The sequence below is a fragment of the Chironomus tepperi genome, unplaced genomic scaffold, assembly GCF_022539635.2.
Source record: "Chironomus tepperi strain 1889 unplaced genomic scaffold, CSIRO-AGI_Ctep_v1 contig_337, whole genome shotgun sequence".
NCBI classification, from domain to species: domain Eukaryota; kingdom Metazoa; phylum Arthropoda; class Insecta; order Diptera; family Chironomidae; genus Chironomus; species Chironomus tepperi.
This window is the reverse complement of record NW_027226459.1, coordinates 1,241,216-1,267,989: the sequence shown is the minus strand read 5'-3', so window position 1 is coordinate 1,267,989 and position 26,774 is coordinate 1,241,216. Positions and strand designations below refer to the sequence as shown.

Here is a 26,774-nt window from a genome sequence, read left to right as displayed (position 1 = left end):
GAAGTTTTTTATGGAACTATAATCTGAAAGCAGTTTTTGTTCTTTGATACACAGGACCTTATAAAAGCGCATAATGGACATGAAGGTGTGAAATTGGTTTGCAATAGAGTATGGATTAGCATAAATTAGTCATTTACCAGCGAATCCTGACACTTTACATAATGTCCCTTTGTGTACTAACAACAGTAATACCGAACATTTGCTAGGTCTGATTTTAAAAATTCTTGAGACCCCCCGTTAAGATGCAATATTTCCAGATCAATTCTATGAATTTGGCATTTTTTAGGCAATTTCTGTTCCGCGGCACACGATTTTGTCCTCTTGTGGTTGAAATATCCTCGAAAGTATCAAAGCAGGGTTTGAACAGGCGACTTTTGGAGTTATTACACCAAATTTGAGCCTAATCCTTTACTAACTCCTCCACAAAACCTTTTAGGTGCATTCTGTAAGAGACATAAAGCATGATTTCAAGAGCTCGAGTTAGGTGAGAACACTATCGGAGGCAATTAATATATTTAAGCACTGCAAGCTTTTGAAAGCATTCTTTTCGCCTGTAGGGGTTAATAATTGAATAAAAAAGGTCTCTAATGAGAATCGAACTCACACTTTTTCAAAAGAAAAGGTTGGCAATTTTAGGTCTATTGCCTTGTCATTTGGCTACAGACACTTTTGTCTCATACTGACAGAATCATCTACATATGGCGCATCATTTGGCTTATCCGAATATCTAAATCAATGATGGGCAACCTGTGTGCCGCGGAATGGCACAAAATGCCATGTACCGTGATTTCGGTAGAGGACTATGACCAAGGTGTGCAGCGAAGAATCATTTCTATTACACCTTTAAAGCTACCCAAAATGTCAACCTTTAACTCTCCCAAAAAATGATACAAAACATTTTTACACAGATTCTTAGAAGTTGGGTATTTGTAAGATATTTTCCTTCAGAGAATAGTCATGCATATCGCAAACCTTACTTTTCTGTTCTGCCTCAGCCTTAAATGTGGCAATGAAAATTAAGATAATTTTCTTATGGAAAGATTTCTAATGCTTCAAAGAATTTTCAGGCATAAATTTTATGGGAGGCTTTAAAAAAGTGTGTAATGGCTGCAGATGTTATGGACGGAAAGAAGGGATGAAATTACCAAAAATATCGAATATTGTGTTATGAATTGGGAATATTTTATCAGAAATTCAGGATAAAAAAGGGATGAAAAATTTTATTATGGACATAAAAAGTTTTTGGAAGGAAATTTACAGTTGGGTTGAGCTGAACATCTGGAATCACGACTGAAAAGTGCCCAATGTGAAATATTTTTGATTAATTTTCCGTTCCTTAAAAACTAATTTGTCAAGTTCTTAAGCAAATGTTACAAAATTATTCAAAACTTTTCATCGTATATCCAACAAAAACTAATCTATCTGCAAAGTCAAAATTCATAAATTATTCATGCATATTCATATATTTTGAGATCAAATGGAAGTCTCGTCTATAAATATGAATATGAACATTTCCTCAATTTTCTTCAAAATAAACTTCAGCTATCAAACAGCATCATAAAAATTTGAGTCCATTTTTGTTTATTTTTGCTTCCATAAAAGTCATAAAAATTCAAACTCTTCATAAATATTTTCCATTTTTTGCATGGTAAATGGTTTTTGCCCTCATTTATGGTGTTATGTTGCCCTATATTTTTAAAGTCAAGGTGGTTCGGTGGCGGAATGGTTAAGTACTTCAGTATCTAATTGTTGAAATACCGATCTAACGGTCACGGGTTCGAGACTCGGGAAGAGAAATTTTTCATTTGTCCTTTTTCGAATTTTATGTTCGTATCCTTCCTTTGAAGACTATAGGCTCTCTAATGTCCTCAAAGGAGTGCTTCTAATTCCACTTTAAACTGTAGGACCACTGAGTGCAGAGATCTGGCGCTGTCTCGGTCGTTATACAAGTAGGCACCACGAATTGTCCTAGTGGTTATCCCAATAATCCGAGTAGTCTATATAAAAGTAACGCCCGCCCAGGACAGATGGCAGATCTCATTTCCTAACATGCAAAAGAGATCGTTAGTCCAAACTAGCATGCTCACGTAAAGGACGCAGGCAGCATGTTAGGGTTAGGGTTTACTTTGTCCATCTGTCCATGATCCTGTTGTGTGACTGCTTGTTTATCATTGAAATGCTTTCATCATGATGCAGAAACGGCAGTATACCTAGATTCAAGTGGCAGCCGAGTGGATTCATTTTTAACCAAACTAAGTTAAGTATCCATAGCCAATTTTGCAGTTCTGATTAATAAAATTTCATCAATTTCCTGATCATCACAAGTTTATTTCTACAATTCTCAAAATATTCAACCAAATTGCTTTAAAAAAATATCAATTTCCGGTGAAAAGCAATTAATATTTTCCCCTCTTAAGTTTATTGATTTTTAAAGCATCCATGAAAATGATTTAATTCTATTTGCAAAACAGCCATCAATTTGCGGCAAACAACGAGGTGTTTGGATATTATCAATATCAATTAAAATCAGCATGTATGAATAGAAATTGAAAATGCAAATTTGTTTATGATACTAATTCAAAACTTTTGTTGCGGTATGCATCACAATATTCTATTTACATCGGTGTTATGGATTGGGTGGATCCCGAAAGGCATATGATGTGGTATAGTCGTAAAATAGTGTATCTGGGCTAGTGTGATTCCAGTACAGTGATAGGTAAAATTTTAGGTGATAAGCCAGGTTGTCAATACGAACTTTGCCGAATCAAGCCGAATTTTGCCGAATCAAGCCGAATCAAGCCGAATCAAGCCTCTTCAAAGCCAGAGTCACGTCGCCAGGGGCACCAACTCATTTTCCGACTCTATCATTTCATGCGCTGCTCGGGTATCCTCTTTAAAATAATTTAGTTTGATAACATTGATATCGTCACGTATCATACATAATTATGATAATTATCATTATCATAACTCGTGCTGCATAATTATGAATTATACATAAAAAATTTATGTGCTTTAAGAAGTTGGAAAATTTGTCTGTGGTGGAATTTGAATGTGATTATTAAGAAGTTGTTATTGAAATCAAGGATGTCCTTGCCTAAATGTGGCTATGACAAGTATTGCGTTCCAGTATTCCCAAAATGTAATAGATGTGCCCAATAAACTTATCATTTAGACCGATTCTGGATATAGTTATGCATATTAACTCATATTGTGACTTGCTGGTTCAATGATGGACTTCCTGGTCGCACATATGAATTGTGGCTCATGGATTAACTCAGGAATGCTCCAAAGCTCAGATCCAGTATCTTCTATCAACTAAATTCTAGACAAAGTTCCCATTATCCCTAAAAAAGCCCCTTGCAAACTTAAGAAAGCTCAAAGATCACTCTCAGAGCTTTTTCAGACCGCTCCCAGGCTCAACCCCTGATCTAATCTATTAAACATTATCCCCGAATAGCACAGCGTTGCCGTCACGTTGACGCTACGTCGAAAAAAGTGCGGCGCAACGTTCATTTGACGTAGCGGCGCCATGACGTCTACCTAAAGACGGATTTCGTCTTTTTTGCCGCCTTGTGCTATTCGGGAACATAACCATATTTAGCTCAAAACAAGCCCTTACATAACAATTTTTGATATAAATCACATAATAATTCCATCACAGAAGCTTCCATTTTAGTCAAATTGACTAACAATATTCGTCTAACATACTTAAATCATGCTGTGTACAAAAAAAAAGTTTATTGATGATGAGACATGTGAGTGACGTGGGTGCAAAAACCGCACTGTAAATTGATCTATTTTATTGCTATGCTTGTTGTGTTTATCCATAAATTATAGAAAATGTAGCGATAACATCTGTTGAAAGACTAACAAATGAGACGAAGCAATTGCTCCCAACTTACTTGCAGCTATGGGGAATTTTTAGTGTAAATAAATAAAATTGGAATATAGAACATTCCAGTAAGCATAAAATGCTTAAAAAAGCTCACAAAATTTTTTATTATTATTTACAATGTAGCATGCTCAATATTTCACATTAAATCCACGCCGCATTTACCACAAAACAACAAGAATTTTCAGAAGTCTATGTATGCTGAGTTACAGAAACAGTTTTAGAATAAATAATTAGTTTGTGCCATTAAATTTTAAAGAAGCCATGACTTTATGTTACTTAGATGTAACAATTATTGTTAAGGTTTTTGTTGAATGTTTTTGATGAATATAGTCATAATTTTAATTAATTTATATAATCATGCAGCTTGCATAAGAAAGTTATGAATTTTATGGCTGCTGTAAGAGCTGCTTTCTATTTATGAGAGTAAGAACAAATGTGTATCTTGGGGATAATAAGGCTAAAGAAGTTGTAAGAGAACTTTAGCCATATCTATCTCTTAGTAGAGTTGGAGGACAATCAATCAGCCTGAGTCATCAGCTAGTGGAGGATGGTCATTTTGATTATAGAGGCTGGAAGCCATAGAGGTGTGACTTCATAAAGGCCTATCAACCCTGATAAATTCACAAAAGACACATAAAATTTGCATAAAATCTTACTTATGCTTCTTGGTTCTAAATTTCATACAAGAATGCATATCAACATTGTTCTAGGTGAAACTATCCCCAACAGGCAAAGAGCAAGCTTTAATCGAACAGAAATATGGCTACGGCACCTAAAAGTGGTCTATATACCTGTTGGAGATTGTAACTATAGGTGGAACTATTGCCTCTAATGGGAATCGAACCTATGATTTAAATCAAAGCGAACTACAGATTTCGTGTTCAATACCTAACTTTTCCAGTGGACAACTAAGGTGACAAAGTTAGTTTCTGTTGACATTTTTCTTACTTCTTACTTCTTCTTGCTTGGAATCAAGCCAATATCGGGTCATACTGCAACGTAGCGAACAAATTGTACCTCCTTGTGTTTGTCACTTGTCATTTGAGTTGTCTGCCTCCTGGACAGTCTTCTGACTTCATTAAAAATTCTTGGGTATTGTGAATTCATCAATTGTTTATGGATTTTGAGGCAAATATTCACTGCTTCCAAAATTTTCAGTCTATGCCAGTGGTGTGCAACCTTTTATTTTTCTAGGCACATATGGTGGTAAGCCTCGACCGAAATTGTACACGGCATACGATTCATGGCATTTCTAAAATTTCAACAGCACACTAGTGTGTCGCATCACCAAAGTTGCAAAACAGGTGCCTGTGGCAGGCAAAAAACGTATAAATTCTTGATAATTTGTATGGATTTGTAAGAAACCACACACATTGCCCACCTCTGACTCTACTAGAATTCTACATCCCTGCTTTTATCACATCCAAGACATACAATAATATTGACAATAAAATTTAGAGTAGAACAAGTGACGTTTCATGTCAGCTAGTCAGTAGCACTTAAATATTACATGATGATAAAAGTGAGCAGTCAAGAACGGTTTTTACTCAACAGTCAAGGCAATAATATAACGTGTAAATAAATAAAGTAAGCAAATGATAAAGAAAACCAAAAAAAACAAGTAAAGGAGTAATTAATTATGTAGGAATAAGGCGCATTTTTGATTTTATGAGCATCAAAATTAGACTCGAAGGTCATTTACATTCTTAATTGAAGGATACGATTAAATAAAAAAAAAACTTTTTTGCACACAAAAACGTGCCTCAGCCAACAGTAAAAAAAGTTCTGTTCTACTTCTTCTTACCTTCAATTTGTGAATTTCACGCCTTAATCTGCCAATTTCATCGTCACGGTTCTGTATCGTCTCTTTCAATTGTCGAATTTCTTCATGCAATGTAATTGAATTTATATCATCTTGTGCTAATGGATGTTGAGCATAACTTTCCGATATTGACCGTTTCTTTTTTAATTCATTATAGCGTTGGCCGAGCAGGACGAGTGAAGTTTTACGAATCTATAATTAAATGATAAATGCAGACTTAGCTTCTTTATAGACGACAAATTGATTTACTAATTAATTAATTATTTGATACTATTGTGAAGGTTTTAATTATAATAATTATTAATTGCTATAGGAATGTCATTAGTGAATGTGATATTTTCGTGCTAAAACATTAAAAGTATTAATATCCATTAATATTATGTTAATTATCGAAGCTTTTGTGTTTTTTGTTTGAGGTCAACTGATGGGTGTCTATATGAAGATTTTGATGATGATTGTGAATGTTTCAGGTTCAAGGTAAGTATATTTTATAGGTAAGTATACTTTGTTGCAATCTCGGAAGCATCCTGAGATATCCTCAACATAAAGCCAAAGGGACGAACTTGAAAATTCATCCGTATTATCCAGCATTTTTCCACTTTTATTCGCTGTACCCACATTTACGAACAATTTTCATCCCCTTGAAGGCATCTTCTCCTCATTCTAATAGAACAACCCTAATAGTCAGCTAATTGCACTAGATGAGCATGCACGACAGAATCAATAACCAAGTTACATGAGTGGACCAAAGTTACCAGGATGTTATGAGTCCGTACTCCACTTTTTTGAAGTTCAGATTCCAGGAGAGGCGCGTTGACATTGAATCCTGCAAACTTTGGTATCTGGACTTCTTCTTTTCGTATGACATAGTCCTCATTTGAGAATATGGGCATTTTATGGACATTGGATTTGAACCGTTCAGTTTCCTAAGGTTTTAACGAATTGAATTCAAAAGTACATAACTGTAAGCAAACTTAGCCTAAACTGTGCAAACTTAGCCTAAAGCTAGTTTGGTGTAAAATTGGCACCGAGTCATTCCGACGCTACCTCCTTACCGCATAATCAATACTTTCAGTGTCATTTTTGGTTCAGATCCCATTATCTCTTCCCCGGAAACCGTAAGATGTCGGAAACACAAAAGTTCGTCCTCAGATCGACTTGCACGCATATGTAGCAACACCCTAGTGATTGACCCTAACGGACAAAGAGTATGCTATCAAGAGCTCGTTGCAGCTTACTTTCACCTAACGCTGCTCTTAAAATCACGTTCTTTGTATGCTAGAGTAAGTTTTGCTATTCCTTCACAATCACATCCATATAGACATCCTGCTTCAAAAGCTTATCAACCCACACATAAACTTTTGTCGCATGCATTTCACGATAATCCTTAATGGATTTACAAACTCTTTTTTATAAATTACACTCACCTGGTCTTTTGTTCCTGGATCACTGAGCATAGGCTTTATTCTTGAAGACTTTTTTATAATACTGGCAACGTTTCCCATCGGACCAAGAATGCCAGATTGAATTAGAAAGTCTTGTGATGCCTGAAAAAATAATCAATGAAACGTTTTTGAGGTCAATGAACTAAGAGTCATTAAATGTTAGGTCTAAACTAGCATGAAGGTTAATTAAACTTTATTGTCGCATTATCAATCCAATGAAAAAGAAAAAAAGTCACAAAATTGAACTGGAACGAGTCAACAAACTAGCAACAGTCGAATCCTTTATTTAACAGGCAACATAATTTGATTTAATCAAGCGTAGCAACGCTTGTATTCGGACTGTACAATACAGTTCAGGGTTGTTGACCGAATTTCCATTCACAAAGCTTTTTCTCCTTTATTGCCATGCCATTGACAAAAATGAACTTCAATCTCTGATTACGCCCACGCACTTGGAATGAAAAGGAACATTTGGTATAAAATTTGAGTATTCTTGTTCTTAAAAGTACATCCACACACGTAGTGTATCGTTTGGAGAACGGAATTGAATGGAATTTCATGGAAGAAGAGCAATTGTTGTCATTAAGGAGGTTTGGAAGTTTTTTTTTTGTGATTTTAGGGAGTTGAAGACTGGATGTATAAGGATGTATTTTATTCTGCTTGGGTACAGGAGGATCCTCTCGGGAAGGAGAGAGGGAGATTAGTTAGATCCCTATTTGTTTTTTTCTGATCCGTCCGGGGTTACACTCCCGGAACACCCGGAAAATTTTCGGGAACAGGACGTGATCGGGACGGGACTTTCCTGGGATTTTCCGGTTCCGATTCCGATATCGAGGAAGCATACAAAAATCTTCCTCTTTTTGTGATACATAAAAACCCTTCTTTCTTCCGTTTTCGGGCTATGTCTCTGCTTGAGGATCAATTTGGATATGAAGAAGCAGTGACGTTACATGAGGAAAAATGAGAGGGGTTTGAGAGTGAAAGTGAAAGGAAAATGGAGGGAAGGGAGGGAGAAGAAGAAAAGAGAAAGGAGGAGGTGGTTAGATTTTGGCCTTTTCCTACTGAATATGCCCCTGTAAGAAATTGAAGAGGGGTCTAGAGCAGTGGTGGGCAATCTTTAATTTTTTATGGTACACCTTGGTAGTAAGTTTAGACCGAAACAGCACACGACATACGGTTCATGGCATTTTCAGAAATATTATCGGGACACTGGTGTGTCGCAGCACAAAGGTTGCTCATTACTGATCTAAGGTAATTAATATCCAAGTTACGTAACTAACATACAATCCCCATTCCAGTAAAATCGAATAAAATCCAATGTAAAAACCAAAATCATTAATTCACATGAACTGAATCATAAGTAATTAATTGTTTCTATTCGCATCCCACGCACAATTTACCTGCAAAAAATCCTTCTCAACTGGCTGTGCTTTCGTTGACTTTAAATTATTTTCAGTCGTACCATTCGATATATGATTCTCACTGCAATGAACTTCTACAGCAATAACATTTGTCGTTGACGATGAATTTTTATCATTAACAAGCAAATCCGATACTTTTCCACTTAATTCAATTTCCTCGCTCGTCTCATCGACACTATATGATGATGAAAATGACCTATCGCCAAGCGAACGGAAGGATGAGGATCGTTGATGTGGAAATGGGAAGCTTTTTGATGATTTTTTAAAAATTGGACGACGCGGTACAGGATTCTCTTGTATTATTGGACTTTTAGCAGTTACTTGAACTTGAAACTCTGGATGAATATCAAATCCATTACCATTACATTGTAATTCAGGCGATGACGCACGTTTGGAATGTTTTATTTCTATTTTTTGACTTCCAGCTTTAATGATCGTCTCCAGTGACGTTTTATAACGATTATTATTACTTATCAAGTCACCAGCTGATGTTACCGGATAACGATTCTCTTCCGTAAATATAATAGGCGTATCAGGATGTGAAAATGACTGTGTCTTACGACTATTACGTTCCAATCTACCACCACGATATTCTTTATCAAAATCGTCTTGCTCCAAAAGTGGTATTACAGTCTGATGATGATGTGGATGATTATTACATTTACATTTGGCAAAAAAACTACCGCACGTATTTGATTTCTTAAAATTTGACCTTAACGGCACCGGTCGCTGAACATCGACTGAGCTTTCAACATTTTTACCAACATCAAAATTCATATTGAGTACATTTTTCGATAACATTTGTGCTTCACCTCCTATCGTTGTATTAGTTGTGCTAATTCCAACAAACTTATTGTTATTACAATGCGCCAAGGGGGTTGTCGATATCTTTTCCATCTGTGATTACAGAGAAAAAAGAAATACGAGAAAGGAAATGTTTGTTAGTGAAATAAAAAAATAAGAAAATTGTCGCGAATACGAAATGCTTTATGTATTATACATTAAATAAGACTGGAAATAAGATATAAGAAAGGAAAATGTGGAAAAGTAATGACGAGAATAATATTCAAGTATATAGTGTGGATTTATGTATGAAAAATTAAGCAAGCTTTGGAATTGGCAGAGCTTGATAATTCTTCAAAGTGATTGTCTTAGCTATCATGAGCTTATTCAAGAGTGTAATACAAGAGTCTTTGTTGATCCGTGAACAATTTGATCAAATTTGATCCTTAATCCTCCTTAAAAAACCTTTAGCTATTCAGATCTTTAAGATCCAGAGATGAGCTAGGGCGATTCGCGGCTAATGATTGTTTTAACGAGTGAGGGTACGCCAGATCACTGCACTAAATAGACCTACAGTTTATAGTGGAATCAGAATCACTTCTTTGATGACATAACTGGCTGTAGCCTTCAAAGAGAGGCTGTAAGACGCGTTTCCGACTAAACCATTCTGCCACCGAGCCACTTCGACTTACTTAAATAACCTCAAATTAGACAGAATAACGTAGCAAGAGAATTTCAGTCCAAGTCCTTCCTCGCCATTCTTGGCATGGTGAAAAAGAAGGGGTTTGACCCCAAATCTCCTTCAGAATACACCTCTAACCCTTGGTGAAGGTTCAAAATTGAGTGAAATTTCTAAAATCTAGTCATATGAAGCTTGAATGACCAGATGATTTTTGCAAAATATCGGAGCTCTTTTAGCTTTGTCGGGACACAGTAACAAGAGCGAAGAGTGTAGCAGTGAGCTGGCAAAAATTCAGCAAATGGTTGCCGTCATATTGGGTAGGACAGTGTGGAGATGACCATGTTTGTCTACTTCATATGCAAAATTACTTATAGAACAACAGCAAATCTGTCAGCTGAAGGATAAGGCCTCCATGGTAATGAAAAAACTGCAATCTTCTCATTTGTGAAGACGTGAGTTCGATTCCCATCAGAGGCCGATTTCTTATAATCAACTAGAACATTGCTGCTTTTTCGCAGCTAGATCAACTTCTCATCTATTAAATAGATTGTCAATCAAAAAATCTACTTGAGTTCACCTGCTGAGAGTGATTACTCTACACAAGGAAATGCACAATACTAATGATATTTATTCATCTTGTTATGCTACTTGCTTTGTTCCTTTAACAAAGTTATATTGTGAAAAAGATCAAAGCTTGCTTGTTATGATTCAAAAAACTTTAAAATGACACTCGATGCATAGAAATTGAGAGAAAAAATAGGTCAAAAAGCAGTTGTTATGCTGCTGCCAGAGCACCCACACGTCTTGTGATCATCGCGACACCATAGCAACTCCTATACTCAGAATCAATCCTAATGTAAGTCACCAATTTGCTGCAATATTCATCCCAAAATACAATTTATCTCCCAAAAAACTCCAATCCCTGATTTTACAAAATAAAAAGCATAAAGGAAGAACGCGAAGGGTGTTCCTGGGACTCATTAAAATTTTATTTCCTTTTGCTTCTGCAAAGCTCATATGTTCATTCATGCACAACAACAAAAACAACTTTTTTCTTCCCCCATTTGTGTATGTGTAGACATAAATTCAACATTGAATCAAGCTTCAGGCATATGCCTCTACATGCCTGTTTATACAAGAAAAACCTAAACCAAATATGTATTCCTAGGCGTGCAATAAATTCATTCTAAAGGCAGTTCTTGGTGTGACTGCTTAATGAAAGTTTCAAAGAATGTCACATAATGAAGTTTATTGGCACTCTTTTTTTGTCTGTGCCTTACTCAATGAAAATCACTTAATTTTTAGCTCCCGCTTCTCCGTCCGTAATTGAATGAATGAAGGAATTCCTCTGTTCAACCACTACAGTGACATTCTCGTGAAAATTCTTTGAAAAATGTTAATTTTTGTCACTGGGAATTGGATAAAGAGGTGCTGTCATTAAAGGATTGCTGTGGAATTTTTTAGGTAATTTTGTTAACCCCTGAATGGAAATTGTGGAAAATTTTCTATTGTCGTAGACTTTTTGACTGTTTTAGGGGGGCGTTTGGAAGTTGAGTAACGCTGGAAATAATGTTTTAAGACTCCACATGGTAAGGCTTTGTAAGCAAATCATGAACTTAAATTCTTAACGACCCTAAACCCGTTAATGACCCTTATGAGCCGTTAACGACCCTTATGAGCCGTTAACGACCCTTATGAGCCGTTAACGACCCTTATGAGCCGGTAACGACCCTTATGAGCCAGTAACGACCCTTATAACCCGTTAACGACCCTTAAATCCGTTAACGACCCTTAAACCCGTTAACGACCCTTATAACCCGTTAACGACCCTTATAACCCGTTAACGACCCTTATAACCCGTTAACGACCCCTAAGCGTTACATAATTTATGATTATTTCCACGAAAAGCCCTAGCAAATTGAAGAATTTCACCAAAAAGATGAGGTTTTGACCCCCAAAACCCATCCCTGAATACGCTTGTGGCTCTTAGAAGGAAGTGAAGGGAGACAGGGTGAGATTTTGCTACGCATCCTTATAGATTTGGTTCCAAAATGGGAAAGTGGTGTTAAAACAGTAGCTTTTTTACCTTACGCGTTACGGAACTTCCAAACAGACCCCATTCTGGTAACAACGCGATGGAATTTTTATTGCTTACTCGCATAGTGAATTTCACATTTTGTTCCCCACATCGACGCTTTACTCTTTTTTTTTGTTGCCTTTTCGTGTCGAATATTGATGTCACGATATTCATCTTGGTTATTCATATACACATTGGAGTAAATATTGTAGCTGAAAAATGTCGCGCTTTATTTTTGGTTGATTGTATTGAGTTTATTGATAGCACTTTATGCTTTATTTTGTGACAACTATTGTCGAAAAAACAAAAACATTCAAGGCATGAATTTTTAATCAAGCTTGAAATTTTGTTTGACTTAATAAATAGACACGACTGTCTGTCTTGTGCTGAACATTTGTGGAATAAAAGGGTTGGAAGAAAATTTTATTAAGAAATTCCGTGAACAAAAATTCGTTCCTGTGTGCCTGCATTTATCATGAAAAGCAATCACTTTATGGCTTTACATGATACGTCAAATTTTTATTTATAGACGACAATTTGCGTTGTTTTTTGCGTATTTTATTAACAGGAAAAGAAGCTATTGACTGTATTTTGACCGTCTGTCTATCCATCCGTCTATCAGTCTGTCCATCTGTCCGTTTGTCTATCCGTTCATCAGTGCGTCTATCCGTCCGTCTATCCGTCCGTCTATCCGTCCGTCTATCCGTCCGTCTATCCGTCCGTCTATCCGTCCGTCTATCCGTCCGTCTATCCGTCCGTCTATCCGTCCGTCTATCCGTCCGTCTATCCGTCCGTCTATCCGTCCGTCTATCCGTCCGTCTATCCGTCCGTCTATCCGTCCGTCTATCCGTCCGTCTATCCGTCCGTCTATCCGTCCGTCTATCCGTCCGTCTATCCGTCCGTCTATCCGTCCGTCTATCCGTCCGTCTATCCGTCCGCCAATCCGTCCGCCTATCCGTCTGTCTATCCGTCCGTCCGTCCATCTGTAACGTGTGACCACGTCTACACTAGTTGACTGTTCTATTGTCGATTCCTTTAAAGACATGACCTGATGCAGACATATTGAATTCAAATTCTATAGAACAATTTGACGAAGATTGTGTGTGTAGGAAGTAGGTCAAATTTGGTAATTTGGTTAAGAATTGGATATTAGAACTGAAAATAGAAATGGAATCGTGACTTGTGAAATTTTTTGGGTGTTATTATGTTAAGCTATGATTTTGAGTTATTTATAGGATTTGTTATTCTTCAAAAATATGCTGTAGTTCATAAAGATTGCATTGATTCTTTTTGGATACGCTTTTGTAGTCTAATAGTTTTCTGATTCAAGCTATGGTAATCTTATGTCGGTTCCTTTCTATAATTTTTGAAATGTTTGGTATAATCACTATTGTGGTAAAGGATCTAGAGACCGAAACCAAGTCTCGGTTTAGAGACACGTCGAGATCGAGAGTTCGGACAGCTCCCCAAACAGTCTCGGTCCCAGTTTGACCACAACTCATATAAACCATCGTCGCTTATCCTCACTGACCCCAAAAAGCTGAGCCACAAACAATTTTCACAAAATTTCCATCCATTTTCCTTCACCTTTATTATCCTTAATGGAGTTTAAGTGAAAGGAAAGAAAAGCTATTTAGCACAGTACAGCGACTACATATTTCGGTCGAATTAAAGTGAACAATTGAGGTGACCAAATGCGATTATCATTTTTTTGTTGTTCATATTCCCATTTGTGAATACGTTACATCTATTATGGTATCTGTAATAATTTCATATTTATGTTAGTTAACTTACATAACAACAAAAACAGCAGCAATACTCATATTTTATATACTGGAAACTGTAAATCATTTTGTAAGCCATTATGTTGTTTGTGCATAAATGAATATTAAATAAAATTGTATTATTCCATTTTTATTTTTCGTGGAGACAACAACGTTGATGATGATGGGGGTTCACCATGGAATGGGGCAGGAGTGGGCAACCTTTGTGTCGCGGTCCACAGTTGTACCGTTAATAATAAGAGATGCGCCGCAATATGATGAGGTTTCAAATGCCAGTGGTGGCCTGAATAGACCAGTGGTGGGCAACCTGCGTGCCGCGGTCCACAAATGTGCTATGAAAAAACTGGAGCTTGTCATTGAATAGAGAAGTTATGAAAAGCCCGTTTGCCGCAAAAAATGAGAGTTAACCAAGGAACTAACCAGTGGTGGACAACAAATGTGCCAAGGTCCACAGGTCAACGGCCACCAAAACTCCCAGGTTTGCCGCAATAATTCTTCTATCCCTAAGTGTCCCACAACAATCAAAAGGTTATCCACCCCTGAAATATAGGCTTATTATACTTCATACAACCTTCTTTTTATGCTATAAACAATTTCTATTGATTCCATTCTATTCCATAGGACCTAATTTATATTTGTTTTTTTTTCTAATAAAAAGCCATTCTTTCCATTCTAAAAGAGCTCTTTCATGGCCATAAATAACCGTTGATAGTGAAAAATTGAGTTGACGCTATTAAAAATTTATTAGACACTCGTGACACTTTGTGGCCATTATTTATTATTTACTGAACTTGATTACCTTTAAATGGAAATTTTTTTTGTCTATTTTTTTATGTGTCTGGGAAGTTTTATGAATATAGAAAGAATGGGTTTTTCTGGTTTTTTGATGGGGTCAGGGTACCCCGTTCAGCACAAGTGACTGCCATATGTCGTCCTAGTGGCAGTTTTCATGTTAATCGTCAAGTGGCCGTCAATTGGCTCCCATGACAAACTTGTGTCAATCGGGTACATGTCGTTGAGTTCCTCTTATTCCTGGATACACCCCAGAACAAACTACAACCAAACAGTCCCAATTAACTTAATTCTCGAAAGTCCAAAAAAGCTTTATGTCCTTCCGTTCCAATTATTCAAGAAAAGTAGTCCAAACGGACAAAGAAAAAGCTCCCTTTGAAAGGATTAAGCTTTAATCTTCTGCTGATAACAAGAAAAGCCTTCTAAAGGCTATTTAAAAATTCATCATAAGGCACAAGTTACCTTTAGCAGACAGCACAAGGTCACATCATTATTTCTTGACGAAATAAAAATACTAGAAAATTGCTATTTAGTAAAACAAGAAGTTTGTGTAGCTTGGATATATAATCGTATCAAAAAATTTTCTGAATGAGTGCACCAATTATCCTTCAAGGGGAAAAGCATTGCTGTGGTAACACAAAGATCTGTCTGAAACCTTTTCTTGGTGAAAATGATAATTCAGTCTACAAAACTTATCTGTAATCATCGCAGATGAATGTGCTTATTAAGAAATATTTAAAGTTTATTAGGAAGACTTTAAAGTGTTATTGATGTTGCCTAGCGACACGATGCGGCAAAGCTCATTATTAGCCATCAAAATTGGGCTAAAAATAGTGATTCCAGTGAAGTCCGAGCAACATTACTTTATTCTTGTATTTTGACTGCATAGCTATGTCCTGGTGATTATCCCGAACAGCACAATGCATATATCCGCTAGAGCAACGCTTTGTCGATGTGTTTACGACATGACCCGAATTTATCTTGAAGATATCGTAATTTCTATCCATTTTAACGGTCAAAAATGTGGTTTTGTTGTATTGTGTCGCTCAGATATCTTGCGGTACCAACCAAGGACAGCATATTCAGGTAAAGAGGAAGTTTGTGTTCAAAACCTTCTCCCCACTCTATTGCAGCTGTTTATTTGAGTGTGTACAATTGAGTATGCTCACAAAACGGGACTAGTACTTAAATCATACTCTTTGTCTGTTAGATTAATGCTGTCCATAGGAACATAAAGCGAATACCTACATCTTCTTCATTTTACCATCACAAACCCATCCCTTTAACGCTTAAAATCACAAAAGTACAATTTATTTAAAAACGAAAAAGAATCTCATCCTTTTGGTCCCCAAGATTCATCCCACATAAAACTTAATGTCGTCGTTTTTCTTCAAACATTTCTAATTTTATTTGTCAAAAAGTTTCAATCGGACAACAGAAAAAAGTAAGACATTTTTAACAATGAAAGTTTCAACAACTTTTTTCCTATTTTTGAAACTTTCTAATGTCTTTTTCATGAGTATCGATGAGGAAGTAAGGATGGTAAGAATAAATGTACCTTTGGATCGATGAAAAATTTCAAATTACATCTGGACAACGGTTCCGAAAAGCATACGGCGTAGAATTGTGGAATAATCTAGTGACAAGCTAGGATGACTCTGGTTTGTAGCCATCCCGAGCGACGCAGTAATACTAACCGAATGATTCGAAATCTGCAGTCACGGTAAAATTGGGACAACTTCATGTCTAAGTCTTAATCCTGCGACACAGCGCATAAAAACGCACTTAGTTCCGAATTATTCATATTCTAAGAGTAAGAAAACATCAAAAAATCAATTTTACGTTAAGGTCATCTATACGTAGACAATAGTAGAACTCTCAAATCAATAACAAAATTTTCGATAAAAATCAACAACTAGTTCAAACACGTGAACATAGCTTATTATTTATTTAATGACATTACATTGTGTCTGAATATATTTAAATGTTCTAAACTTAGACACCGTAAAATTCTCACGAGAAATTACAATAAGAATTTTATATCCATAGTATTACGTTCAATGGATATATTTTTAACCGAATATTGTTCTTCGGGTATATAATATTGGCTATAAATTTGGAATTTACTCAAATGAGAATATGTGGATGCGCACATGGCCACATGACATTCATAAAAGCAGTTAACATGAAAATTGTCCCATGGACGCCATTTGACAGCCACATGGACCCCACATGGAAGTCAATTGCAAGCAACTTGGACGCTTCGTGAACGTCAAATTCTAGCAACTTGGACGCCACATGATAACCACTTTGACGCCACGAGAACGTCAAATGGCAGCCACATGAACGCCACATGGAAACCACTTGGACACCACACAGAAGCCACTTGGACACCACACAGAAGCCACTTGGACGTCACATAGAAGGCACTTGACCGCCACATGAAAGCCACATGTACGTGACGTTACAATGAATAACTTGTGTCGATTGGGAAAGAAATTCGAATTGTTAAGTTACTTCCTTCCGGATAGACAACAAATAGCATTAATATCATCAAAAAGCATCATATTCTGACGTCGAAGTATATCCTTAAGCAACAGTAAATTAATTATTACTATGACATCATTGCATGCTACAAAACTCAACAAATTTTTCTATCAAACGTCAAATGCACTTCTATTATTCATTTACAATCATCAACCTACAACTTCTAAAAATATAAAAAAAGTTGAAAAATCATCAAAGGTGAACCTTAAAGATGATCTACATTGTTTGACGCAACTTTTTTTCAGTTATTTTTAAAAATCAAGACGTCCAAAATGTTACAAACACGAGTCAAGAGTCAAGTTTGAAAATATGTCCATGTGCATAAGCAAAACTCATTAATTATATTTACGCTGATTTTTCTAGCAAAAAATAAATTTTTTTCCTGTTTGACAAATTTGTCATAGATATTTTTTGCAATTAGCGTCGACGATTTGTGACAAAAATGCCGAAAAATTTTGTATATTATTGTAGACAGTTTATATTTGGATATAAAATCACTTTGTGAACGTCCCACGCACAACATAAATCAGTGGTGGACATGAATGTTGCGCCACACACGTTGTCTATCATTGTGTCGCGACACAGAGTGTCTATCAATGTGTCGCAAAACATTGGTTGTATATATATCATTGTGATGCGACACACAGGTTGTCTATCATTGTGTCACGCTACACATGTTGTCTATCATTGTGTTGCGATACACATGTTGTCTATTATTGTGTCGTGATACACAGACTTTTTATCATTGTGCTGCGACACACATGTTGCCTATCATTGTGTTGCGACACAAAAGTTGTTTTTCATTGTGTGGCACCACACAGGTTGTCTACCATTGTGTCGCGATGCACAGATTGTCTATCATTGTATCGCGACACACAATTTCTATTTCACTATGTCGCGTCACATAGGCTTTATCGCATAATAGGCTCTATCACTTTACCAAGGCACACAAATTCCCCACCACTAACATAAATCCACCCCCAAATAACATCTAATGAATGGAAATCTAACCCGTGTTCCTTTAAATGAAAATAATGATGACCTATTATAACTTTATATTAAACATCAAAGTTCTACTGCTGACATGACTGAATAAATTGCATATTTATGGGAGAGCTTGTGGGTGGATGATAAATTGATCCGCTTTATCATCTTCTGTAGCTTTCTTCTTTCCTTTTTTTGGTGCTCATGAATCATTCACTATGTGAACAAATTCTGTTGAATTCATGTATATTGGCTAATGTAGGCTTGTTTGGGGACAAGATGAAATTACTTATGTTTGCTGCTTCAGGGTGGTCGAGAAAGCTTGTCAGGGTGCACTTAGGTATTGGGGATAGAAGATTTGAGGTGGTTAATGGATTTGTCTACCTAGGATTTACTCCAGGACTGGACAACCTGTTTGCCGCGGCACAATAGTATTGGAAATTGTCAAGCGGTAGACAGCGAAAGAGCCAGTTTCATGTGATTTCTAAGAGAGGGCATGGATCTAGGATTCATTAAAAACTGCAGGGCTGCAGCCTTGGACGAAGGCAAAAACTGTAAAGTACAGCCGTGCAAAAATGCAGAAAATGCAGGTCAGCTGTGCATCAATTGAATGCACGATTAGCGAAGTAAGTCAGTAACCAGCCTTGTAGATTATTAAGGTGAACCCGACACCCCATCCAAGCACTATCCACCACTTTAAGAACCAATAATACAATTAGACACATCACCTTAATATTCCTCAATATTTTAAATTGTTTCCCATCACATCCATCACATTTTGTCACTAAATAATATTCAATAACACTCGATGAGCGTCATCATACAGCTTTCATCACACTAAACAACAAAGTATTGGAAATGAACAACCAGAAAAAAGTAGAAATTTTTTTTTTTTACCTCAAATCAATCTTCATTTGTGTCAGTTCTCAATTTTTGTATCACGATTCTTATTTAAAGAACAAATGGAACAAAAATTACATAAGTAACATGATGTATCTCAAGGAATAAATTTCCATTCATCATCAATTGATTGATTGCGATAAATAAAAAAAAAAATCTGAGATAATCTAAAATGAACTTTACATCTTCCAATTCCTTATTTCGTGAGTGGAAATAAGGCTGAGGCAGAAAAGTTTTAAACAGTTTAGCATTTTATGCATAATGTGATATGTAAAGATGTTCGTGATGTGACTTGACAGACTGATGTCTGTCATGTTATTATTCAGCATACGGAAATAAACAAGTTGTGGATTAAAGGAAATAACGAGGAAAATTTTCCACTTCATTTGATTTTACTTTTTTTTTGGATGTTTTTAAAACGTGAGGAAATTGAATTTATGGATGAAAGGCATTGAAAAGGAGAGAATTAAGCATAACGAGATGTAGGCATGGTGCAAATAGGATCAGAGTTGTCACCTATCGATTTGCTATAAAAGGCAAAAATCTATCACAGGCATTGCCTATGGAAAGGCAAACAAATTTGCCTACTTGTAGGCTTACCTAAGGCAAAATCTAGACAAAGGCACTGCCTAGCCAAAGGCAATAGTTTTTGCCTTCGTCTAGGCACTGCCTATAATAGGCATGCCTGTGGCTAGGCAAACCTAGCATAGATTTGAGTAGGTGCGTAATTTTTTCTCATTTTTACAAAAAACACTAGGCACCTACCTAAATCTACGCTAGGTTTGCCTAGCCACAGGAATGCCTATTATAGGCAGTGCCTAGGCAAAGGCAAAAACTATTGCCTTTGGCTAGACAGTGCCTTTGTCTAGATTTTGCCTTTGGCTAGGTAAGCCTAAAAGTAGGCAAATTTGTTTGCCTTTCCATAGGTAATGCCTAGAGAAAGTCAAAAGCTACCATGATACAGCTAGGCACCTACCCACAGGCACCTATCTGACAACTCTGAATAGGATCATTACCACAAAATTGCGAAAATAGGATACATGTGGAGATTTAGCTATGGAAATTTAGGATTTTGGTGCTGTAATCAGGGTTGTCACTGTATCAGATCTTGAAGTCGACTTGGATTTTGCATGGAAAAGTCGACTTAACGCGAATAGACTCCTTATAATATTCGAGTCGACTTCTAGCTTTCCAGTATCTTTTCCAAAGATCTAGATCTGAAAATTTGAAGCACATTGGCCCTGTCTACGTCTGAACTTGGTCTGAACAATCTTAACCCTACCTAGAGTCACGCCAGCCTGGCTTCGTATCTTAAGCCATTTAGACTACTTTTCCCCAAATCTCGATTTCGACCAATTTTCGAGACCGATACCGAGAGTATAAGTGAAATCTTTGGAGTCTTGCTTTCGGTAATCGAGAGTAAGCCTATTCAGAATTATGATTGGTTGACCTGTGTATCTGTACCTATACAAGAAACAGAAGTTTTTGAAGCAAACTTCTGAAAAATCACTAGGCTTGTGGTGAGATTTGAACTCGGGAGTCCAAATTCAACATCAACTTTTGTGTCCCCTACCTTACCAATTGAGCTACCAAGACAATTTCTCTACTTAAAAGAAGGCGGATAAAGACACTAATGAACTTAGTATTGGTAATTAGTAGATGAAAGTCAACGAAAAAACCTCATTTGGCTCCATTATAGGAGCTTCAAATAGATGGCTTCAAATAGATTTGAATGTCCTTGCTCCTCTAGCAAGTTATGAAACTCAATAAGCAATTCTTAGTCTTCTTCTTCTTCCTTAGCTTTTGCGCAAGGGGATCCATTGCCGCGTTTAAAGAACGTCTTTAGGCAGCTCTATCTTTCGATAACTTCTGCCAATTTGGGATATTAAGAACTCTAGCTTCCTTATTTCATAGTACTATAGTAACATTTCCTACTACTACCCATAATTAACCTCTCCAACCAACTCTGTAGATCCTCTAACATGAAAACAATCCATTAGCAGAAAAAGATGAGTCATTCAGCCACCTCGTACTGTAAATGTTGATAATCACTAACGCACCACAACAAGTAATTAACTGAACAACTAGTCTTGTTGTACTTTTATGTTTTTTTTTTGTTTACCGATATTTTTTTTTTTGCTATCAGCACTGCTATCTATCATATACTGTACAACTACATATTACATGCCTTGTTATCTAATTCCACTTGACACTCATTTGGGCTTTTTTATTGAATGACTAAAATTAAACGCTTTTCAAAATCCATTTTGTGTTTAGTTCCTTTGAAATATGCGCTTGTTTCGTGACTAACAAAAGGGAAGGCAAATTCAATTAAGTGTGATGAAAATTAACCACGATGTTTATCTTTTGTGCATGCTTTTCATTCATTTTAAATTTAAGCACGAATTTCAAATTCGTTGTGATTTGGAGAAATTTCTCGGAATAATGACTAAAAAGCTGTTTAGAACTCTCAATTTAGAAACGAACAATCAAAACATTTGCACGATTACATGAAATTAATTCTGGATATTCAGTGGATTTGCTTGAAAAATGAGATTTTAGTCATTATTTGGTGTCATTATGGGGTGGTTTGGATGTTATGTGATTATGTAATGTTGAGTCTGAATTGTGGGAATCTTTGTGATGTTGGAATAATTCTATGGAATGATTGAGAGATCTTGTGGATACGCGTTTTGTTTAAATTCAGTGATAAGAACTGCACAATGATTACTAAATAGAGAAGAAGATTGAACCTTAAAAATAGTGAGGTTCTGAATGAAGAACCCCTACTTTCTCAAATCAATAGTCACAATGGAACTTGAACCCACAAAAGAACAGCCTTTAGAGATATTCGAACCCATGTCCGCAAATGAGAAGAATGTAGATATTCTGCATATACGAATATTGGGCACTCAGCCACTAAGGTCTTACTTCTCGTACTGTTGATTCTGCCTATTCTGAAACCTCGCTTTCGACAATTCCTCCAGAACGATATCGGAACCAAGAACATAAGGGGATTTCCCAAAGTCCCGTAATCCGACTGCTCACGTGAGTAGTGATTGACTGAAAACAGAACGGACAAGGATCCCTGCTGCATTCTTCTATATCCAGCCTGAAACTGATATGGAAAATTCAAATATTCTACATCAAACCTAACTAGAACATCCATTTCCTCTCCTTTTATCTTTACTTAGTCTCCAAACACAGCCCCCCATAATGTTGATGTTATTCATTACACGCACAAGTAAAAATCGTGAAACGGACGAGGACATTAAAAATTCCTTCACTAATTGAACAACCGTGCTTTTTTACAAAGCGTATTTTATTTTTACATCCTACAATCAACATCCACAGTAGCAGTAAAAATAGATTTTATGTCTAATTGACGTACACAACGCACGTTTTGCTTTGTGTGTGTGTGTGTGTGTGCCTATGTGATGGTCCCGTAATTGCCCGTAAATTAACACACAATTAATTCAAAGTGTCATCGATGTGGCTCATTATATTGTCATTTATTCCATAATATGTAGTTGTAATTTCTTACCCAAAGACAGTATGTATGCTGATGAGACCGAAAATAACAAGAAAACCTATAGTTATTGATGATTATTGCCATCCTAACATAAAAGCTATTTTCTTTCCTTATTCTTTTTTTTGTACATAAGCTATCTCGTGTACGACTTGGACATTTCTCAATATTTTATTATTTCCTACTCATTCCATCTATTCGACATCATTTGACGCAAGGTTTGGGAACATAATAATGCTCGTATACATTTACGCTATACTCATCAATTGTTAATGATAATTTAGGTTGAAAATGGAGAGCTTTCACATTGTATTTACTGATTGTCTAGTCTATAATGGTATGTTGTGGGAATTTTTTACCTAGTGGGTCTGTTTATTCTGCAATTTTATGTAACTTTTATTTTGGAATGTACTGAAATATGTTTGGGGGGATTGTTTGGATGTTTAGTAACAATTGTGCAGTTTTCTTCAAAGTTTAACGAGTGAATCAGTCATTTTGGGGCGAACACTGTTTTGGCGATACACTGGCGTGTTGCGAGGTCTAGCAGGCAAAGAAATTGTTTTCAATCTCTGCTTCAAGAGCAGAATAAGCTAAGAGTAAAGGTGACGAGCAAGTAACAGAGTCAGATGGAAGGCTTTTTGTAATAACCTCGGCTCCAAGTCATGGTTTCATTAAGTAACTAAGTAAGTAAAGCTGAGTATATTAGAGTAGAGCAAGCGCTGTACATGCTAAGGTAAGCTTAGTTTCACAAAAAAATTCATCCGGATCTAAATTTGATTTTACTCCATAGAATTTAGTTTAAAAGGAATTAAGGAGCAGCCATAGAAACAGCCTGGACATCTCAAGCAAGCACTTTGTTACAATGGGATTCCTGCAGCAGTTAGGGAGTTAAAGAAGATATGTAGTTTAAATATCGCACTTTGCCGTACAGTCAAGTAGCCCCTGATAGTTCAGTTGTAGGAGCATGCAACTGAACATCATAAAACGTGGGTTCGAGTCCCACTCGGGATTCGTAATTCGAAATTATACTATTTTTGCTAGATTAATACTCTAACATAAAGCCTAGTTGCTCAAATGCAAACAGAGCCATGAAAAGGACTTGGAGACAGCTTTGTGTCTACTTATTGCCTTTTTGACACCAAATCCAGAATTACACAGATCAAACGTCAACTTTGCTACTAACTCACTTGGTATCGGAAATTGGCAACTGGTTGCCAGCAATAGAACCAGCTTCAGGCGACTCATGTGGGAGGTCAGGGATCACAACTGATCTGTACAACCAGCGAAGTAAGTAAGTAAGTAAACGTCATCTTTTGTTGACTTTCACTTCTCTTGTGCTTTCTGATAGTGATACTTAAATTACAAATAGTTCCTGTATACCAATATTGTATCCATTTCAGTACAGACTATGAAATTCCCACTATCAGACAGTATGAACCAAGAAAAACGTCTAATAATAAGAAGGAACAAATGATTCCAAAGACAAAACTGTCGCTACAGCCTCGGGTCAATTTGTGGGTTGAATTTCTCGAGACCATGTTGTGGCAGATCCACAAATCTTAAAGTTTTCACAGAAATTAAAGCAGCAAGGTTGATTTGCTACAAAATTGACATACTTGCAGGCTTCTAAAAATAAAATATGAGACAAGAAGTAGAAATAAAATGGATTACATTACAATTTATTGTATCTGGAATCGATTCGTCGAAAAAAGAAGTGATGTTGTTAATTTTTATTGACTTCCTTTCTTATGTCTTCTTCCTTCTTTTTTTGCTACGTTTTCCTCAATAAAAAACTTTTTTTAACGAAAAAAAAATCTTTATTTCCCATGAGAGAATTACTTCATCTGTAGGGGAAGAAATTTCATTTTCTCGTACATAAAAAGTCGCTTGCGGAAAGATTGGAGTTGAGTCAAAGGTTTGAAGGTTGTTACTTGTTTTAAGGGATTCAGCTGACACTGTTTCAATTCCTTGATTGATTGAACAACACTAAGAGGAACAGAGCTGGAAGTTGACAATAATTTTATAGGGTGTGGAACTCTAACAGGCAAAGAACAATCTTTCATGATACAGAACGACCAATACAGTATCTAAAAGTGACATCTTTGCCTGTTAAATTCAAAATGTCTTCAAGAATTGTTGAGTAACGGATACACTGGTGGAAATTGAAATACGACACCCCTATATTTTTTAGAAATATACTATTAAATGAAGTTAAGTTCCTACATGATATACATCAATAGAAAGGTCTTGAAAAACTAGGTAGGGTCTAGGAACAGCATTTTGACTAAAAATGCAGCAGTTCCGAGTTATTTCCGAAAATGTGTTTTTGAGGTGGAAATTGAAATACGACAGTCTATGGAAAAATGTAAAAATTCAATCCGTCTTGACATTTTTTGCACATATCTTGTTCTTAAAACAAAGATTTTTGTTTTCCAAGCATTTCTTAAGCATTTACAAAATTATTGAAGCATTCTACCATTAATTATGTCCAAAAAAAACAGCAAGTACGAGAAAATATATTTTTTGGAATATTTTTAAAGATATCTGTTTTTAAATACTTTTTAAAACATAGACTTATAGATTTTTGAATCCTCTTTCAGGTTTTCTACAAGTTTTTAACTAAAAACTAATAGAAAAGTTAAAATTTTGTTAAAAATATGTAACAAGAATTGTTATGATAATGAAAATTATTAATTTCTCTAATTTCCGCTAATCATAATGATCTGAAATTTACAGGACATATTCTTTGCTGTTTACTGAAGATGTTTTCATATAAATATATTTTTTATCTCTATCCATAATCGCTGGGACTATCATTTTATTAATGCTGAAACCTAAAAAATTCTCCTGTCAAGATTTTTTTGCATCATTTGACGCAAAAATTTAAATTTCATAATTTCCGTTACAAATCACTAATTGTTGCAGTTTTTCCTAATTTCATGTCTATTAATACAACATTTTTGTTTTTAACAAAAAATAAATAAAAAACATATATTAGTTTAATTAAGAAATTTAAATAATATTTTAATTTATTAATAATTTATTTTGTTTCCATTTTTTGCAATTACATCAAATATACGATTAGGCATGCTATTAATTAAAGAATCTAAGTATTTTTGAGGACATTTATCCCATGCGTTTATGACAGCTGTTTTCAAGCTATCTATGTTGGCATATTGTTTGCCATTATGGTATACACGTTGGACGATCCATGACCAAACATTCTCAACCGGATTTAAATCCGGTGAGAGAGATGGCCATGGAATAACGTCGATGTTGTTATCATTCATCCAGCTCATGGTTTCTTTAGAACAATGAATAGCTGCATTGTCTTGTTGAAATTTGAGATTTTCACCAAGTAAACGACGTCCTTGTGAAATTAGATTGCGACGAAGTAATTCGATATAATCCCTGGACTTACAACGGCAACTAATAAAATTTATTTCCAATTTTCCAGCAGCACAAAAGGCAAGCCAAGTCATGAGACTTCCACCTCCAAAATTTCTACTCCAACATACTTCCGGCTCTCTGTCCAGATGATGCCAGTAATACTGAGCACCATCTGGACCATCTAGATTGAATTTTTTCTCGTCTGAGAAAATTACATATGCCCACTCAGTGGTCCAAGACATGTGATCACGAGCAAATTTCAGGCGATTTTCCTGGTGCTTTTTTGTTAGTTTCGGTTTTGACATTCTTTTCGACCAAATAAGCTTATCGTTGTCATTAAGAATTTGTCGTACGCGACGAGATGTCACCGGTAAGTCCAGTTCTTTTTGAATTGATGACGATGAAGCCCTTCCAGTTCCAGCAATTCTTTCAAGAAGACGTTTCTGACGTGGTTTGATTTTTGGACTAGCGCCTACAAAAAGATAAAAAAGAATATTACATTTTAAGTAAGAATTAATGATTTTATTTTACCTTTGTAATTTTTTCCATAATTTGTAGGATCCTTTAAATAACTACGAATGACATCTCTGCTTCGTTTCAATTTTTTAGCAATTTTATTTAAACTACAACCTTCTTGCTTCAAAGCATCAATTGCTCCCATTTCTCTTTCACTCAATTTGACTCCTTTTCCCATAATTATGTTAATAAATTAATTAAAAAAAT

The 26,774-nt window shown here is 35.9% G+C and overlaps 1 protein-coding gene across 7 annotated transcripts in view; it reads right to left on the bottom strand.

Moving 5' to 3' along the window:
* Nucleotides 1–26,774, bottom strand: part of Pkg21D (Protein kinase, cGMP-dependent at 21D) — a 71,949-nt gene that overhangs the window by 10,153 nt on the left and 35,022 nt on the right. For all 7 annotated transcript variants that reach the window (XM_070644624.1, XM_070644622.1, XM_070644621.1 and 4 more), the window contains 3 exons: nucleotides 8,563–9,480; nucleotides 7,145–7,264; nucleotides 5,700–5,909 (listed from right to left, as the gene is read on the bottom strand). In XM_070644624.1, the coding sequence (XP_070500725.1) occupies nucleotides 5,700–5,909; nucleotides 7,145–7,264; nucleotides 8,563–9,480 (1,248 nt within the window). The remainder of the gene's footprint in view (nucleotides 1–5,699; nucleotides 5,910–7,144; nucleotides 7,265–8,562; nucleotides 9,481–26,774) is intronic.